At 44.2% G+C, this 20,446-nt stretch overlaps 1 protein-coding gene across 2 annotated transcripts in view; it reads right to left on the bottom strand.

The window, feature by feature from the left end:
• Positions 1-1,679: 1,679 nt before the first annotated feature.
• JMJD1C (jumonji domain containing 1C) overlaps positions 1,680-20,446 on the bottom strand; it is a 188,453-nt gene continuing 169,686 nt past the window's right edge. For both annotated transcript variants that reach the window (XM_027840562.1, XM_027840563.1), the window contains 5 exons: positions 20,155-20,277; positions 8,837-8,976; positions 5,590-5,766; positions 3,088-3,219; positions 1,680-2,873 (listed from right to left, as the gene is read on the bottom strand). In XM_027840562.1, the coding sequence (XP_027696363.1) occupies positions 2,784-2,873; positions 3,088-3,219; positions 5,590-5,766; positions 8,837-8,976; positions 20,155-20,277 (662 nt within the window). In that variant the 3' untranslated portion in view covers positions 1,680-2,783. The remainder of the gene's footprint in view (positions 2,874-3,087; positions 3,220-5,589; positions 5,767-8,836; positions 8,977-20,154; positions 20,278-20,446) is intronic.

Below are 20,446 nucleotides of genomic sequence, written 5' to 3'. Positions count from 1 at the left end.
ACCTGATTGCCATGACACTCAATAGGAAAAAGGCTACGATCGCCATTCTAAAATATTTGTCAGGAGCCCTTGGTACAGACTTCAATGGAATCAGAAAAGCATCAGTGTTTCACGTGACAGGATGGAAACCATCCCTACCCCACACCTTCTCTGTATTTGCCTGGCTCAATGGATCCTGAAGGGACCCTCACTGCTCTTAAGTTTTGAAGTCTATTCTTTAGAACACACTAACTCAGAAAACACCTTTGCTGCTCTAAGAGGTTACTGGATAAAGTGGAGATTGGGGGAGGCATTTTATTTTAAGTGAGGCAATTGGGGTTAAGTGACTTGCCCAGTCACACAGCTGGTGAGTGTTATATGTGTGAAGCCAGATTTGAACTCAGGTCCTCCTGACTCTAGGGCCAGTGCTATACCCACTGTGCCACTGCACCACCTACCTGCCCCTGGGGAGGCTTTTTTCTTTTTGCTTTTTTGGTGAGGCAATCGGGGTTAAGTGACTTGCCCAGGGTCACACAGCTATTAAGTGTCGTGTCTGAGACTGGATTTGAACTCACATCCTCCTGACTCCAAGGCCAGAGCTCCATCCCCTGCACCATCTCACTGCCCCATGGGGAGACATTTTTAAAGCAAGAGTTAATACCATAATGATTAAGGCTAAGAAGACTCCTTAATATTGCCAGCTCTGTTTCTAGCCAAGTCTATCTCCTCTTCCTTTGATGTTTCTCTAAAGGGAAGCTGGCAATGCAGTAGGCTGGTTGGCTTTAAGGGTACCTCTAATGACTACTTCTCTACACAGGTAGGACTTGGGCTTTAAAAACTCCAATTTTGTTTTATACATGAGAAATCATGAAAGCCCAAATTAGTTGCCCCAAGTTAAATGGCTAGTAGACAGCAGAGTCAGAATTTGAACCTAGGTCATGCTCCTTCTACTATGCCGATATCCTGAGGCAGGGGCTGAGGTGACCCAGGGTGAATATAGATAATGAGAACTGTGTGAAGGGATGTCTACAGCTTGCCTGCAAACGTGGGGAGGGGAAGATAGAAACAGGATTAACATTCAAGTTGGCAGACTGTGTACCTTGTATTTTGATAGGGGAAACAACTGTTACATATACCCATAGGTAGGTCAGGGTCAAATTAACGGGTATAAAAACACTGCAAACAAAATGCTACATTCTATGCATGTGGATTGTCATCATTATGAAAATTAAATAGGATAAAACAGAACCAAGGAGAAGGTGGCATGAATGTGTTGGTTAAAGGAATGCTGGGATTAGATGGATGGAGAGGCAGCAAGAAGCCATGAAGCTGACCCCAGGACAGAAGGAAAGGAGGAAAGGCTGGGCCAGCAGGGGGCTAGAGCCAGGCACCACACGAGTTTGGGAGCTGAGTAATGCCAACTCTTATCCTGCCACCACGAGATCAGGAAGGCGGCTTTGGGGACTGGAGGCAGACTTGGGAGTCAAAGCTCGCTCGCGCCAGTTTTGATTTGGAGATGAACGGAGACGCTGTTCCCCTTGAAGCATGGGTGCCAAGAGGGCCCTTCTTTGGACTGCCAGTACGAACGCCAGGGATAGTGAGCTATCCAGCAGTCGTTAGAACATGGAGAAGCCCAGCAGTGGGGTTGGGCTGACGACTGTGTCCTGGTTTTCTTGACAAAAATGAAGACACTAACCAAATGCTTTTAAAAATCTATTTTAATTTATTCTCAGATATCAAACTTTTGGTAGTTTAGAAGTGAATCCCCCCTGCCAATTAAGGTTACCCCACAGAATAAAGAACAGAAACATAAGACACTCAAATGACCCATATTCTTCATCAAGTAGTCCGACACAAATTGGCAATTAGTCTATTTCCAAGTTAGAAGCTTCACAAGAAAACTAGAGCGGGCAAAAGCATGAAAATGAAAAACATCGAACAATCTCCAGAATACTCTTTCCACCACCACCATCCAGTGCACAGACTGGAGAAATAGACAGCAAGCCAAGATCTGATAAAGTCATTTTAATGGAAAATGTAAAACCCCTTTCAACGTCAATGTACAAAGCCATGTGTAACACTTGCACTTTAACAAATAAAGCAAGCCAATGTTTAAAAAAATACATCATTGAATGTATATATGTATATATTTACATAGCATATTAAGTTTAATATTAAGCTTTAAAAGTTCCACATAAATTTTACCAAAATGAGACAATTTTAAATAAATTACACCTTTTGAAAATGTTTAATTGTACACTGAATACCTCCAATAAAGTATTGAAGTGTCTGTATTTAATATCTACTTTATATACTTTGTACTTTACAAACTTTACATTTATTTGGCAGTAAATCTCAGATGATGACATGACTGCTGTGCGATTCAGCAATTTCCCACCGCAGGCAATAGCTGGTGTTTGTGTACTCCTCTCACAGTAACTGTCTCGATGTAGTGAAAAATATCAGTTATTTTAGCAAACTGTACAAGAACACATTTACATCTGATCAACAATATAGCATAGAGTTCTGCATTTTGGTTTTCAAAAATAAATACATCGTTTACATCTGACGTTTTCACAAACTCCATGTACACTATAATACAGAGGCGGCAGCGCGGAGCTGCGCCTAATTCCATAACGAACACCAAACCGCGGAAGCTCTGACAAACAAATGCGCGGCTGCAGAGCCAGGACGAGCAGGTGCTCAGGCTGCGTCGCGGCACGGGCGGTCCTGTGAAGCTCCCGCTTGAGTGCTCGCTGCTCTTCATTCGAGGGCTGGCGAGCCCTGGGCCAAGCCAGCAGCGCTCAGCTCTCCTCCATCTCTTCCATTTCCTCTTCATGCATCTTCAGAGCTCTCACCACTTCTTTAACTGCATGGTATAAGATGTTTTTGATCTGAAAGAGATGTTGGAATTCCAGTCACCTCAACTGGGAAATCATGAAATGAAAACCCCCTATTAATCAGACTATCTAGGGCTGAAAAGCACTGTTCCATGGGCCCAAGAAAGAGAGATTGTTAAGTGTAACCGCAAAGAAAATTTGGGGCTCTGATGCTGCTAGGGGAAAGCCACTGAGGACACACAGAATCCCTCAGGTATCCAGCCCTCACCTGCAGTTTGTCATCATAGTTGATTTCCTCCTTCAGCAGCCTCAGTTCCTGTGTCAAGTGAAATGATTGTACAAGATGTTCCGGAGACACAAAGTCTTCAGTCACCTGAATGCAGCTGTGAAAATTCTGCACCTGTCCCCAAAAGAAAACATAAAATTGTAACAAAAGCCTTTGCTCAGTGACCTAGTGGACTAAAAGATGAAGAGGGCTCTTTTCCTGGAGCTTAATGGTCCAGTGGAGCTATCCCAAAGCACCAGGCTAAGTCTGTGCCACATGAAATCATTTGGCAGCGGTGAGCTCTAACAGAAGGGGTGAGGGAAGTTAGAGAGAGGTAGCTTAGAGGATTCAGAGTCAGCAGAGATCCTAGGGATGTAGTCCAATCCTCGTGTTTCACAAACGAGACAACTAAAGCCCAGAGAAAATTACTTGTTTGAGATGAATCAGGCAGGAAGAGCTGGGATTCAAACTCAAGACAATATTCGACTCTACAAAGCTGGGGCGGGGGGTGGGGTAGCCTCACTGTCTTCTCTGAAAAATGTAACTCCATGTGAACTGATCCAACCATTGTGGAGAGCAATTTGGAACTATGCCCAAAGGGCTATAAAAATGTGCTTACCTTTGACCCAGCAATAGCACTTCTGGGGCTCTATCCCAAAGAGATCATACAATTGGGAAAAGGACCCACATGTACAAAAATATTTATAACAGCTCTTTTTGTGGTAGCCAAGAATTGGAAATTGAGGGGATGCCCATCAATTGGGGAATGGCTAAACAAGTTGTGGTATACAATATGAATGTAATGGAATACTATCGTGCTATAAGAAATGCTGAGCAAGCAGATTTCAGAAAAACCTGGAAAGACTCATATGGTCTGATGCTGAGTGAAGTGAGCAGAACCAGGAGAACGTTGTACAAAATAACAGCCATGATGTGGGAAGGGAACAACCCTTCCCAGCAATACAAGGACCTAAGACATCTCCACAGAGGCCTCGTGATGGAAAATGCTATCCATAAAGAAGAAAGAACTATGGAGTTTGAATGCAGATTGAAGCATACTATTTGCTATTTTTTTTTCTTCTGTTGAGTTTTGTTTCCTCTTTCTGGTGGTTCCTCCTACAGGTTCTAATTCTTACTTACAAGATCACTAATGTGAAAATATGTTTAATAGGAATGTACACGTATAGCCTTTTAGATTGTGTGCCGTCTTGGGGAGGGTGATGGGGAGGAAGGGGGAGAGAAATTTTAAACTCAAAAGCATATGGAAGTGATTGTTGATATATCAAAATAAATTAATTAAAAAATAAAATTAAAAAAAAAAAAAGAAAGAAAAATGTAACTCCAAGTTGGCACTGATTCACCTCTCAGGGTTTGTCTGATGAAACTTAAAACATTCTATTAAACAAAAGAATCCAGAAGACAGTCAGTCAAGCTATGAATATGCACCTATCAAATCCTCTTTGAAAGCCAGCACACCTGTAGCCCTCACTGGGAGAAACCCTTTTGCTCCTCTCTTCTCCAGCAATCTCTCGGTGCTCTTCCCCTCCCTCTCTGGATTCTGGGCCATCTCACTGTTCATGACCTTTCTACCAAGTGATGGGAAGGTTCAATGAGGAGCTGGAGCTCGGTCTGCCTTGCTCTGTGCTAGGCAGAGAAGGGGAGCCTGAGATGATGAACCCTAAGTGAGGATTCTGAAGGACCCATGGATCTCACTTCTCTATGCCCTTCCGTCCCGCCTTCCTTCCCCACCACCAGTGAATCTGCTGTTGGCTCAAATTGGCTCAATCGTCAGTGGTTAGAATGAATGGTGCAAGGTGCCAGCCCCAGCAGCAAAGTCCCTAGCTCCCCATTTCTCTGGTACTTTGGAACAAGAGTGCAGCAATTGCTTCCCAGAAGCTAATTTGCTTCCACCTAAATGATTTTCTATTTAGAGTCAGGCCACTCTGTCTTATCACCCTCCTGTTCAGACAATAAGCATTTATTAAGCACCTACCACGTTCCAGGCACTGTATATTAAATGATGGGGATGCAAAAAAAAAAAAGACAAACATGGTCCCTGCTCTTAAGGAGTTCAGTCTACTGGAGGAAGGCAACAAGCAAACAATTACACATAAACAAGCTTCATCTACAGGATAAATCAGAAATAACCAAGAGGGTAAACACTAGAGTTGGGGTTAGAACAGTTTTTATAGGCAACCAGATTTGGTCCCCTAAGTCTCAGTATAGCGAGTATTTTAAAAAATGAATTCTACCAAGGGTCCCTCTTTCAACTTCCCAGCAAACATTTAAGACTTCAGCCAGAACATGACACATTACGTTAGGTAGAAAACAACTACAAAGTGACAAATTAAATCAATCCTCAGCCTCTAAGTGTGGTGGATTGTGCCAGCTGTTCTCAAATATATGGAAAATTATTCCAGTGGAGCTGAGCAGCCACTCATCCTTCTGATCCACACACAGGTTCTCTCAGCCACAGGCACAACCATGAGGTGTGCTGGTTTTTACCTGATGCAGCGCACCAGCCGGCAAGATGATCGCATCCCCCAGAAACTGGACCACTGTGCATGTTTTCACACCATACTCTTCCAGCAGTCGTTGGCGGAGTTTTTTGTTCACATACCAGCTCTGGTCACGAATGGGGTCATGCTCTGGCAGGACTTCAAGGCCTTGTTCTTTTGTAATCTAGAAAGCAGAATGACAAAGATGGTTCACACATCCAGCTTACGACAGGAGCCTAAGGGACCAGTTTGTCTTAAAAGCAAATAATAGCAAAGAAAATCCAGTTCGGGTGCAGACAAAGAAAGGACAGACAGCCGAGTAAGCGCACTGAAGGCGGCACGCTCCCTTTGTCCCTTCTCCTCTGGCGTCCTGTCCGTTGAACTTTTGTTGGCCAGGTCTCCGACCAAAGCAGCCCACCAAAAACAAGGTCACTTCACAACACCAGAGGCCTGTGCACAACTGCCTCCCTCTGCTAGTAGACACTGCTCTAAGGAAGGGGGAGGAATCAGTAAAGCACTATCTGGCCACGTTGCCTGCCTGTACATCACTCCTGTTCTCAACGACAGAAGAATCTGTTTTAGCTGATAGCCTTTCACCCATTAATGACTGAACCGTAATTATCAAGAGATAGGAAAATCAACACATAAAACACATAAATCAACACATAAAACATCGAGCCACTGCTGCAGTGGAGGATGGGTGTGTGGACACACCCGTGGAACCACAGACCCTTCAGATGTGGAAGATGACCGTCACTGGGCCTAGGGCAGGGCAGCAGAACAAGACATTTCTGTCAACCTGAGTAACCAACCGAGAGAGAGAGAGGGAGGGAGGGAGAGAGAGAGAGACAGAGAGCGAGACAGCGAAGAGAGAGAGCAAGAGAGAGAGTGAGAGACAGGAGAGAGAGCAAGAGAGCGAGAGAGCGGGGGGGGAGAGGGAGAGCAAGAGAGAAAGAGACAGAGGGGGGAGGGAGAAAGGGAGAGAGAGTGAGAGAGAGCAAGAGAGCGAGAGAGAGAGAGGGAGAGAGTAAGAGAGCAAGGGAGGGGGAGAGAAAGAGATGGGGGGAGAAAGAGACAGACAGAGAGAGAGAGGCAAAGAGATATGTTCTCATGACTGACGAGCAGAACAGAGGTTTGGACCAATTCTAGGAGATGGAGGTGACACATTTAAAAGCAAACTGATCTGTGTTTATTCACTGTGTCTTTTGGAAACGTTTAAGGTTTTCATATCCTCAGTCCAGTGGCATAAGTCTCCTATAGCTGTGATGCCAAACGCAAACAAAAACGACTATGCATAAGGATCCCTGGGCATAATGTGTTGATTTTTAAAACCAATATTAGCATTATCTATGTTCTACTGTAGTTTTTGTGTTTTGTTAAATATTTTGAGCCTTCTATCCTACAGGAACCAGATGTGAAAGCCAAGGGGAATGGCCCCTCTTCAGCAGTTAGTCAATAAACATTTATTAAGCACCTACTATGTGCACTGTACTAAAGTGCCGGGGCCTCCAATGGGGCAGACAACATGCAAGCAAGTATATACAAAGCAAGTATTAAACAGGACAAATCGGAAAGAATTAATCGAGAGAAGGTGTGGGACTGAAGAGGGGGTAGGGAAGGCTTCATGCAGAAGGGAGGATTTTAGCTGGAATCTGAAGGATGCCAGAGAAGTCAGCTGATGCAGAGAGGAAGGAGAGCATTCCAGGCATGGTGGACGGCCAGAGAAAATGCACGAGCTGAGAGAGGGAGCAGAGGAATGCATGGGTGAGTGTGAGGCGGTGGGGGGCTTTGAATGCCAAGGAGAGACGTCTACTTTGATCCTGGAGCCCACTGGAGTCGACTGAGTGTGTATGCAGAGAGGGGGAGACACAGCTGGGCCTCCTTGGCTTTAGGAAAATCCCTTCAGTGGCTGAATGGAAGAGGAGTTGGAGGGAGATCCCCCAGCAGCACTGGCAGCGGTCCAGGCATGAGGTGAGGAGGTGGCGGTGCAGAGGTAAAACTGCCAGGCCTTGTCACCAGCTTGGATATGGGAATGAGAGAGCGAAGGCGGAACTGAGGATAATACCGAGGATACGAACCTGAGGGACTGTGAGGAAGGAAGCTGGGGGAGGAGGGGAAGCGATAAGCATTGACACAGCAACTACGATGTGCCAGGCACGGTGCCAAGTGCTTTTTACAAACATCATTTCATAACACATGATAATGAGCTCTGTTTTGGACATGTTGGGTTTAAGACGTCTACTGGAGGTCAGCAGAGGCATTGGGAAGAGACAGGCAGATTGAGAGTCATCAAGCACAGAAACAGTGATTAAATCTATAGAAGCTGATGAGATCCCCATGTGAAAAAGGGATCTATGTTTATAGCTTAGAGAGCAAGAAGCCAACAGCAGCCAGGCACAATGACCACAAAGACCTTGTCTTTAGGCCAATACATAGGGTGGAAACGATCACACTGAAAACAGACAAAGCAAAACAAACTCACTGGCCTCCTTTTTGGGTTTCCACCACCTGTCAGCACCCAAGGAACAGTTTTCTGGCTCACTGAGAAGGGGTGGGGTGGGAGGATTCGGCAGGAGGGGAGCACCCTCACTCCTTAGGAAGAGCTTGACAATTAAAATCCTTCTTACTTAACAGTGCAGACCAGGCCCTTGGGCGGTATGTTGCTCGGGCCTGTTTTACGCCCTCTACCTTTTCTGTGAGCCGCCTGAAATCCTTTTGGGGGCTACAAGTGGTACGCAGCTGTAAGGGGCCCATGGGCCCAAAGTTATGCAGGCCTGGTCCAGACTTTTGTCTTCAGATTTCCAAGCTTCCAATTTTAACTCTTCCCAAAACAATGTAAAAGCTATTCAAGAAATCCCATACTAATGTTAAAAAGCTGTAAAAGAGAAGAAAAACTACCAAAAATGATTTCCTTATTGAGACTTGGGCCCCCTTCTGATTTGTCAGCTCCTCCCAGAAATCTCCATTCTGAGCTGAGTGCCCAGACCAGCCGGGCGTTCTCCTTCATGGCCCAGCAATCTCTCTCTGTCCCCTTCTTCTGACTGGCTGATTCCTTCCAGACCCTCCATTTAAGCAAAGCGCCCAAACCAGCCATGCCTTCCTCCCTTTCTGGACTCCAGCCTCAACTCCCTGCTAATGCACCTGGGAGTCCCAACACACCAGCAGAATGTCAGGAGGTGGGACTGTTTCTCGCGAGCAGAGCCAAAGCACTACAAACGCTTTCTGACTGACACCAGGAAGACGGAACCACGTACCTTCTGGAGAAACTCTCTGATCTTGTCCGCATCTTTGCCCGCGTAGATGTGCCACAGAGCACCCGGGGTCTCGCTGGAGTCTTTCAGCCTTCTCCTTAAAAGGTCGTCCAGGTCTTCCTCCTCAAATTTCTTTAGTACACCTGAAATACGGAGAGGGTTTTTCAAGCCTCGCGAGATTACAATGACCGGCACACTCCCACCCTGCGAGCCCTCCAGAGCTGGCCACACGTATTCAAAACTGTTGAGCCTTTGAGTGCTCAGGGAATCTGACTGTCCCTCCTTCCTAGGGAAGGCTCAGTGCCCCTCCTCCTCGGCTTATGTGCCTTCCTACGCCAGAGAGGAGGAGAAATAAAATCGAGACCATTTCTGAACACGACCAGCGGCTTCTTTGTCCCTGGGAAACCTCTGCACAAATGTTTTTGGAAAATGGGGAGTGGAGAAAGGCACGTCTTTCTTCAAGAGGACTTTCTCAGGCAACTCCATCAGGCCATTAGTATGTGAGCGCAGGACTTCTTTGGCTAGAGAACTCCTAAGAACCAAGGGGAGAGTCTGAAGGAAGTAAACCCACGCGACAGGGATGAACCAAGAAAGGAAAATGGCAGGACCACTCCTCAGCCCCGACTCAGAGAGGCATTTCACCTGGCAGAGGGAATGCCCAGGTAAGAACATTCCTGCCACCACTGCAGCAGGCTGGCACTGTCTACACATTCATCTTCAAGCTGCCCAGTGCCCTGAGGAACAAGCACACTTGTTCAGAGTCAGTCACCCAGCTAGAATGTGTCAGAGGCCAGTCTTGAGCCCAGGCTTCCTAGTCTGGCTCTCTCTCCACTGTATTACTTGTCCTCCCTTCATTAAAACACTAATACACAGACCATACATTCAGAGCTGGGTGAGTATCTTAGACATATGGTCTAAACCTTTTATTTTACAGACAATAAAAAATGAGGCACAGAGAAGTTAAATGGCTCACCACAAGGCTTTTCCTGATCGCTCCCCACCCAGCCAGCAGCTAGCGCCTCCTTCTTTAAATATGACCCACCCTAACTCGGAGGTGCCACCTTACACCCATCAGATTGGCTGGTAAGACAAAAAAGGAAAACGATAAATGTTGGAGGGGATGGATGTAGGAAAATTGGGACACTATTGCACTGTTGGTGGAATTTTGAACTGACTCAACCATTTTGGAGAGCAATTTTGGAACCATGCCCAAGGGCGATCAAACCATACATACCCTTTTGACCCAGCAATTACCATCACTAGGTCTGTACCCCAAAAAGATAAAAATGGGAAAAGAACCTATACACATACAAAAATATTTGCAGCACCTCAGTTTGGTCTCTAACCCAAAAAAAAGGGGGGAACCTATTGGCTATTTGTACAAAAAAATATTTACAGCAGCTCCTTTTGTGGTGCCTAAGAATTGGAAAATGAAGGGATGCCCATCAATTGAGGAATGGCTGAACAAGTTGTAGTATAGGATTGTGATGGAATATTATTGTGCCATAAGAAACGGTGAGCAGGATGCCCTCAGAAAAAACTGGCCAAGTTTTACATAAACTGATACAAAGTGAAGTGAGCAGAATCAGAAGAACACTGTATACCCAGTAACAGTAATACTGTATGATGAAGAACTGGGAATATCTTAGCTATTCTAGACAATCCTAAAGGACTCATAACAAAAAATGGTATCTGCCTCCAGAGAAAAGACTGAGGGCATCTGACTACAGACCAAAGCACACTATTTCTTTCTTTATTTTTGTTCAAGTTTTCTTCCACAAAATGACCAATATGGAAACGTTTTACACGACTGCACATATATGACTTATATCAGACTGCTTATTGTCTTGGTAGGATAGAATCTGGAACTCAAAAAAAATGTTAGAAATTATTTTTATGTGTACTTGGGGGGAAAATAAAATATTATTTTAAAAAATGACCTGTTTGGAATATAACCCTATGTCCATGGACTGTCTCCTCTGAAAAGATGTTAGCTTCTTGAGGGCAGTCATTTTCCTTTCTAAGTATTCCATCTGACTGGCCTAGGATGGCACCTAATCAATACCTGCTGACTGACTGACCAAGAGCATGTGTCTGTGGGCGGATTAGAGCCAGGTTGACACCAAACCCAGTACTCCTTCTGCTGTTTCATGCTGATTTATACTTGAGGTGACCTAGCCATATCATAAAATTAGAGGACAGAATGTTTCAAGTTCTGAAGTCAAGGTTATTCATTCTTGGAGTGAAAAAGGGCATGGAATCCAAAAGGAGACTTCACAATGGAAAGAACGGAGGGCATTAGGACAGCAAGTGGTTAATTGTGGGAAATGAGTGATCCCACTGACTCCATCTTGTGACTCAATTCTGGAGCTAGCTCAGTTCCCTTTCTATTCAATTATGGGTCTAGTCCAATTTCTGTCTCATGAGAAAACTTGTTATTCAACTGTGGGAATTAAAAGAAAACCTTACTGATTGTTTCAACCTAACCCTTTGTGGTGGAGAAGCTGGACCACCTCTCCCTGCTGCTTAGAGACCTTTAACTAAGGAGTTCAGCTATGCTGACCAGAAACTCAAGTCACATCCAAAGACTGGTACAAGAAGTTTTCTCACAATTGTACATCTTGAGCAATTCATATGTCTTATATGAAAACTGGCCCCATACCATCAATCAGTTACTGTTCCTATGTTCCTTTGATTGTTTGCAGACACTCTGGGGGTGGGGGAGAGCAGGACACCTCTTTTTCTGAATTCAGGGAATTGCACCTGTTCACTCTCCCCCTCCCAAGCTGCAAAGTCCCTAATCTTTCATCCAATTAGAAATCAGATTGCCTAATGTTTTCATTAGTTGGCCTTATTTGAGTAGTTGTTTCTAAAATGTTTTTTTTTAATGTTTTTAAAAGGCTATCTCCCCCTGGATTTGGGGTCCAGCCTTCAGCTGAGGAGAGGGCCTGGTCCCAAACTGTTAGGCAATTGGCATGCATTGCTTAATCAATTTATATGCTTGGAAGATCAAACCTTTGTTTCCTCAGTCATTTCATCTTTCACCCACCACACAACAAATACCAAAAGGAACTACGTCTGGATCCTTAACATGGCCTTTCACTGTACTTAAAAATGCTCTACTTGCTTGCTCCAACACAGGTGGGAAATTCTAGTCATGGTTCATTTCTATTCCAAAATTCTGAAACCTAGGGCAAGAAGCCTTAAAAATCTATCACTGGGGGCAGCTAGGTGGCGCAGTGGACACAGCACCGGCCCTGAAGTCAGGAGGACCTGAGTTCAAATCCGGCCTCAGACCAAACACTGGACACTCACTAGCTGTGTGACCTTGGGCAAGTCACTTAACCCCAACTGCCTAAAAAAAAAAAATCTCTCACTGGGATTTCATTCGCTCTGGGGAGACCTTAAATTCAAGCTCTTCATGCCACCTCTCATTAAATGATTACAGTAAGTCAAACAACATACTTTATCCCAGACTCAAGTCACCAGCCCTGTCCGAAGGTGAAGAGAGCGAGGAGGGGTGGTTGTGCCAGAGTTTAGCATGGTTAAGACTTCCAAGTTCTGTAACGTTAGCTTCCCCAAGAGGTTCTCTAATTGGGCAGCAAGTACCTAGTGTGTATTTAAATTGCTATGTGCCCACGGCTGGGAATACAAAGAAAGGCCAACATGTGGTCCCTCCACTCAGAGACCCAACTCTACTGGGAGAGAGCCCAGGCAAGCCCCCCCCATCAAGACAGGGCCAGCATAAGTGGGAGGTCATCTCTGAAGGAGGCACCAGCCATCGGGAAACCTGGAGAGGCCCCCATCTTTGAGCTGACTGCAAAGGATTCCAGCTTACGCTGGAGTTACGCTGGGAGAATGTGAGATGAAGACTGGGCTGGTGGCCTTTTCTTCCCAGCACATTCTTAGCACATAGATAGACCCATTCTCCAATCTGATTCTCACAACAACCTTGCAAGATGGGGTGGGCAGGTTTAGTCCCTAGTCTGGAAAAAAGGAAACTGAGAACAGGATTAAATCAGTTTCCCAAAGCATGAGGCATTCTCAAGGGGTCACTGATTGTACAGAGCCAAAACTGTAAGACAACTGTATATATGAAGAAATGCATCCATTTGAAAAGTGGAAACAAAATGCAATTCAGCTGACAAAAGAACAAAATTGACTCAAACTGAGGGTGAGTGCAGCACATCTGTTACCTAGTATGGCAGATTCAAACCAGGTGGAATCTGGTTTGGTGGGGATAGCCTCTTGACAAGGCCGTAATCAGCATCAGGGCATGAGTCCCTACAGAGAGGAGGTAAGCTGTTTCCCTGTTTGATGTATCAAAATGTGAAATGTGGGAGGCCCAAGAGAAACTTCTCTGTGTGGAAGTTCAAACTCACATATCGGCTACTTTCTTCTCTTTCATTATGTTAAATGCATTATAAGCCGATTTCCCTCAAAAAAATCTTGACGTTGTTTAAACACTGAGATAATGCAGTAACAGGTAATAATTACAGCTAGCATTTATATGTTGTTTTTAAGATTGGCAAAGTCCTTAACATTGCATTTCACCTTCACAACCCTGCAAGGTTAGTACTATTCCTATGTGGGAGATGAGGAAACTGAGGTAAACAGGTGAAGTGACCTGTGCAGGGTCACACAGCTAGTGTCAAAGAATAGATTTGAATTTGGGTCTTCCTGACTCCAGCCCACAGCCACCTGTGTGACATTTTTAACAACTAAATGTCTTTAATATTTTTATCTTTATTTCAAAAAAAGTGAAATAATCTCCCTATGTGATAGATAAATAGTCATCCTGGAAAGAATATTCACTAGGACACCTGAAAAAGCATAAATGAAGGTACCACAGCAGGGACTGTCGGTCTTGCTCTGCAAGACAAGTGAGGCCACTGGATCTCTTCTCTGAATGTGCTTAAATGCATAAAATAAAATACAAAGGATAATCAAGGAAACCAATTATAATGAAATAGTCACGTGTGTGTGTGTGTGTGTGTGTGTGTGTGTGTGTAAAAATTCCCCAGATTAAGAATTGCTGCAAGTAAAGAGAGATAACAGAGTAGAAATATAGAAATGCAAAGTTGCCCAAATACAGAAAATATGATCCACCTATCATGACGGACGATCTGTGCTGTGCATGAAAGAAAGTAAAGAATGCTATGTTTGGTATGTGTCAATATTTTAGCTGCAAGTAACATGAGCCTAATAAATGGACACACCTTCAAAGGCTACACGTAGAAAATATGTTGGCAAGACACAACATTTCCCCCCAATGATAATTAGATGCTTTAAATAGGCAAAACCACACCTGTCATTTCTAAGGGATTCCTCATATCCCATGAGATTGCTTAGGCAACTTTTAAGTGTAAAAAGTCTTATTTGATGAGAGAAAGGATGGTGCTACCTAACGTGACTCACTGACAAATCACAGGAAAAGCAGCTTCAAATGATCCCACCTGAGGCTGATAGAGAGGAAGGAGAATGGCCAGACTGAAGTTCCTTGCTGTCACTTAACAGAGAAAGTAAAATATTCTTATTTTGCCTTTCAAGGACTGAAGGAACAGCTGCAGTTAATTCAATTACCTTTGTAAGACAGGTGGTTGAAACCGCTGTAAGGGATATGAGCATCTGTGAGCATAGAGAAGGAGTGCCAGTCCAAGCCCTGACAGGGAATCCCTTGGGGGTGGGGGTAGGGTGGAGAGGGATCGAGGGAAAGAGCCCCAATAACCTCCCACTGGATCAGAGGAACTTTGGTGCCATCACTGAGATCGTGCAGCAGGGAACAGAGGACAAATGAGCGCCCCACAAAGGGAGAAAGGGCTTTCTGACAACAAGAAGCTTGCACTTAATGAAAAACTATGGCTTGGATCCTTGAGAAGTTAAAACACGAAATGTTTTAAAAAATGAGAGAACGAAATGAAAAAATATTGAAAAGATGAGAAAGCTGAGAAGTTAAAACATGAAATGAAGTTAAACTTCATTTAAAAGCCTAAAAAAGTGAACCCCAGATCCCCATTTCCCCAAGGCTGCGGGGAAGAAGTGTTTCTGAAGAGGTAGAGAGGCTTTAATCCCTTCTAACTGTGGCCTCTGAATCTTGCTAACCTCTATCAGAGAATCGAGGCTGGAAGGGACACGCGCCTGTTTTACTCGTGGCCCCTCGCTAAGCACCAGGAAGACAACCACGGCGACACACCCCGTGGCTGAAAAGCCAAACCAAACCAAAACAGTCTGACAGGAAGGACAACACGCTGACAGTTATGTACAAACAAGCCATCCACAAGATCGAGCCGAGAAAAACCTCAGCAGGAAGGCCCGAGCTTTGAGGGGATGTGGATCTGAGGGCAGACAGGAGGTGAAACCAAGGAGGGAGAGAACTCCAGCCTAGGGGGACAGTCAGCTGAAGGGGGCTGGGCAGTGAGGGTTAAGAAGGGGCTAGGCGATAATCCCACAAGTGACAGAGAGCCACTGGAGTCTGCTGAATAAAAACAGAAGGTGACAGGGTTGGAGCTGTGCTGGGGGAGGTCTCCGTGGCAGAGGGGAAATGGAATGGGATGGGTGCAGACTGGAGGCTGGCAGACCTCCGCCCCCCTTTCCTCCCAACGCCACCGCAATGGTTCAGGAGCCAGGAGATAAGGGCCTGCTCCAGAGCAGGGGTGTCCGTGGGACTGGCAAGGAAGGGTGAGAGAGTGAGCTGATGAGGAGGTCCAGGTTGTGAGCTGGGAGATGGGGAGGATGGTCCAGCCACGGCTGAACAAGGAGCCTACCGTAACAGACAAGTGGCTTCCCTGCCTCGGCCGGACAAGGTGTTACAGTGAGCCAGATGTGGCTCCTTTCCACCCTCTGCCCCCTGTCCCTACTAGTGCCGGCGGCCTCTTGGGCAAAGCAGTCCAGGTCGAATCCCTCCTCCACATCACAGCCTTCTGATGCCTGCAGGCAAAAGCGCTTTCTCCCGTCTCCTTTTCTTAACCAATCCCTTTAAGCGACTCAGTTACATCCCTAGGCTACTTCTCCTCCTCTTTTAATGCTCTCTGGCTTCTGTTCTTTTTAAAATATCAACTTGGAAACAATACAGCAGAACTCTTCCCTCTCGTACATTAAAAGTGATAAATTAATCTAGATTAAACCCCGATGGAGTGAATGAAAATCATTCTTTGTCATCCCTGGCAGTGGGCCAGAAACTCTGACAAGGAAAAGTATGAGTTCTGAGGCAGGCTTCACTGACAGCTACAAACCTCAAGGCCACCAATCCTCTATTCCTTCAAGCAGCTAAGACTTAACTAACAGTTCTTATGTGCCTTGCACTACAGTAGAACACAAAAAGGCCCGACTAAAGGAGTTCACAATCTAATTGGGGAGATAACATAACGGAATTTAATAAGGAGCTGGATTAAATGCAGGTGTACAAGGACGACTTCAAAACTGTAACCCCTTGTATAATTTGGATTACTCTCATGCTTCACAGAGAATCAGACTATTCAGAAATAGTAAGGAGCTGTCGCTTTTCAACCTGTTGTAAACTGGCCAACTTCTTGGGGGAGGAACGTCAGAAAAACCAAACCCATTCCATGAAATTCTTTGCAGAATTCTGCGAAAGCAGAGGGGCACAACTCTGCAAAGTCCTCGAGAGTTGTGCCCCTAAAGGTACCAACCTGTCCTTTGACCCAGCTCTACCACTGTTAGGCCTGTACCCCAAAGAGGAGCCAGATGTACACGTTTTTACAGCAGCTCTTTTTTGTGGTGGCAAAGAACTGAAATTAAGAGGGTGCCCATCAACTGGTTAAGAGTTCAATAAATGACGGTCTACAAAGGTAAAGGAACACCACTGTGCCATAAGAAAGAAGATGATCTCAGAGACATCTGAGAAAGCTTTTATGAAGTGAGGCAGAATGAGGTGAGTAGAACCAAGAGAACAATATATACACAATAATAAAAACAAACAACTTTGAAAGATTTGAAGAATTCTCATCAACACAATGCTCCACCCACCACGATTCCAGAGGACAGAAGATGAAGCATGCTACCTACTCCTGACCTGTGGAATATGAACTAAAAGATGCAGAGAGATGTTTTTGGACATTGTCAAGGTGGGAACTTGTTTGCTTGACTACATATATCTGTTAAAGGGGTTTCATTTCCTCCCTTTAAAAAAAATCATGGTATGTGTGAGAGGTGAGAGGAAATAAATGCTTCTTAACTGAAAACATAGAATGTAAAATGAGAAACAGTACATAGAAAATAACAGAATCAAGGTCAGAAGGAAGTTCAGATAATCAGAACAATTTTGAAAGTAATGTGGAGAATTCTTCCTCTAAATGCATACTTGATGGATATTTTCAAAAATCTCTCTAAATAAATCACTGAAAGGCCCCCAAACTAATACCTGACTCAGAAATAGAAAGTGATTACATATATGAAAAAGAATTGTAGATTATAGTTAAAATAGAATTTTTTAAATAAACACCAGTTCTGCAAATGAAACAGAAGGAAAGACCTTATTAATACTACAAAATCAATTCTTGTTTCCTTTAGGGACTTAGATATTTCTAAATATGAATGGAAAAGAACTCACTTGCTGTGGATAACATCATATATTTTCTCTGAGTAAGAACAGGTAATGGACTTGTCTTATGAAAATACACTGAAACAAAGGTTTGAATTTGAAAACTAAAAATGCTTAAGCTAAAGGTTAATAAAGAAATCTTTGGCTTATCCAAGAAATACACATTAACATTTCCAACATCCTATTAATTTGAAATGGGGTTTGCTACTATAACTGTTATAAAAAGAGAATATTGATCTTGCTTAGTGACTGAAAAAATAAATGGGAATATTGTCAAAGATACCTTATGTTTTGAAAACCTTTATGTTAAGAACAAACCTACCCACCACATTAAGATTAATATTTTGTTACAACTATAACTGTAGGCATTTTAATAAAAAACCTTGTTATTTTTATTGTATGGTTTAAGATTCTGCACATTGTTACACAAATTAGAATAAATTCTAAATACGAGGCAAGAACATCCCCATCTTTCTTTACTCCAAGCTCCAATAATGACGTGGCCCTTCTCACAGGTCAACCCGTCCTATACATTCCCTTCACTCCACATACCCCCACCTGCCTCTTGCCATATCTGGTGATTGACTAGTTTCTTCTCAGTTGCCTATGATCATGCATAAATGTCACCAAAATAGACCCTACTATCCCCCCACAATCCTTCATCCCTATTTTTCCTCCTTCTCCCAGCCAAACTTCTAGAACGAGCTGCCTGTCTGTGTTGTTTTCACTGCCCCGCCCCCGCCACCCCCCCAACTCCACTCGCAGAACTTTTTGCAATCTAGCTTCCAGTTCCATCAGCCAATAGGAATTGCGCTCTCCAAACCGACCAACGATCTCTTAACAGCCCACTCTGACGGTCTTTTCTTGGTCTTCATTCTTTTTGACCTCCTTGGATGCCCCCCCTCTCCTCCTGTCCTGGTCCTCTTAGTTACCTTCATTGGCTGATTCCACCCTGTAGCTGTGGTTGGAGCCCAAGGCTCTGTTTAAGCCCCTTTTCTCCCCAGATTCTCTTGGCTTCATAACACTACAGGTTTCATTATTCAAATAACTCACTTAATATAGCCAGTCTCAGTCTCCATCATGAGCACCAGTCCCATATCGTCAACTTGTCTGCTGGTTATTTCAAAGTCAGCTTTTCCAAAACAGAAGTCATTGCCCTTTCCTCCTAAAGTCTTTCCCCTTCTGAATTTCCCCATTACTGCTGAGGGTGCCATTACCTTCTCAATTGTTCAGATTCACAAGGCTGGTAGCATCCCAACCTCCTTATTTTCACTCATCTCACATATCCATTTAGTTGCCAAATGTTGTTGTTCGTCCCTCCGCTGCATCTCTCACCCCACCCCCTCCTCACTCCTCATCAAGTCACCACCTTAGCACAGCCTTCCATACGTGATCTCTTGCTGGACCATTGCACTGACCTTCTAACTGGTTTCCGTGGCTTGTCTCTTCCCATACCACTTGCCCTCAGAGCTCCCAAAGCTACTCAATTCATTCCAGTGGCCCCTGGGAATCCCTAAAACAAAATGGAAGCCCCTCTGGTTTTTAAACCCCTCCGTGATCTGGCCCCAGCCTCTTCATCCATGACTCCTCTTCCTGCACCTGGCCACCTGGCCAATAAGGCTTCTCTTGGGTCCTTCACACATGTCATGCCCATGATGCTTTTGCACTTACTGAAGACGCAGGACTTACCTCCATCTTCTAAGACTCAGCTCAGGCAGCACCTCCTCCACGAAGCCTTTCCTGAGGACCTCCTGCCCCAGACAAGCTTTTACTGATTTGGCATATACAACTAAGTTCCCATGTTGTCTCTCCTGACAGAAGACCAACTCTTAGATAGCAGGGACTGATAGTTCTGTTCCTGTAACCCCAGGCCCTGTCACTGTGCTGGGCACGTAGTTTGTGGATATCTTATTTCTGCAGGTTAACTAAAAACGTGGGATGTCATAATTGAAGGTTAGAAGGGCATACTGCAACCTAAGTTGCAGTAGATTAAACGATCTGTCCGAGGCAGAGTCAGGATGAAAGCCTAGATCTCTCCACACGTAAGCCAAAGCTCCTTCCTGTCCCATCACGATATTTAGAAAAAATACCACCTGGCTGCCAAGAGAAACATGGTCTCTTTATGTATCCTTCACGTAATGTTTTACTCATGCTTTCAAGCAACAAATCAGGAAACATAAAAATCATGGGGGAAGGGGCCAATCTGAGGAATTCATTAGAAAGACTACTATATTTCTCAGTTCCTTAAATGACCAATGGAAATGCTAGTGGCGTTAAAAGGAACTAAAAGAAAGGACAAACATCATCTGATCGTTTGATGATTATGGTCCTTTAAGTGTGAAGATGTCCCTACCTGACAAGTATTCTCTGCAATCATCACTGATATTCCAGAAGCTGGGTTTTGGTGGATGAAAAGAAACAGAAAGTCTGTGTAGTACAGAGGAAAAAGTACTGGGCTTAGAAGTAGGAGAGGCCTGGGTTCAAGTCCTACCTCTACCTGACACTGACTGGCTGTGAGAATAGGGGCAAATCACTTTGTATCCTAATCTGTACAATGAGGTTAATGCACTGCCTTCTATTGTTGGTATCAGGACCAAATGAGAGAAAGTATTTAAACATATGTTAAACATATTTAAACATATGTTAAACCTTCAAGTGCTATAGGTGTCAATATTTCCTATTATCAATAGGTAATAACATGGGTGGTCATTCAACAATTGGCCATAACAACCTGGGTTGTTTTCAAGGAAGGTTTCTGTACCTGATTTTGAGAGCACTCCATTTCCTTTTGCTACGCCAACATAAACCAGAATGTTTACAACATCAGAAACTTCAATGTGGAGATTTGTTGTTCCAATATCGTGATCCTTAGCAGCAGCCACACCTGTGTTTGGAATAAGATTTGAATTTTTGTGAATATACATTAAACTCTCATCCCTCCACTCATTTATTAATACAGAATCCCCCAATTCCAGTTCACAGTGACGAAATTATTTTTGCATTGGGTCTAACTAATTCAACCTGCACATGAAGGAATATGGCATAAAACAAAA

This window comes from Vombatus ursinus, unplaced genomic scaffold, assembly GCF_900497805.2.
Source record: "Vombatus ursinus unplaced genomic scaffold, bare-nosed wombat genome assembly UNPS02014847.1, whole genome shotgun sequence".
In the NCBI taxonomy this organism is placed as follows: domain Eukaryota; kingdom Metazoa; phylum Chordata; class Mammalia; order Diprotodontia; family Vombatidae; genus Vombatus; species Vombatus ursinus.
This window is presented reverse-complemented; position numbering and strand designations above follow the sequence as displayed.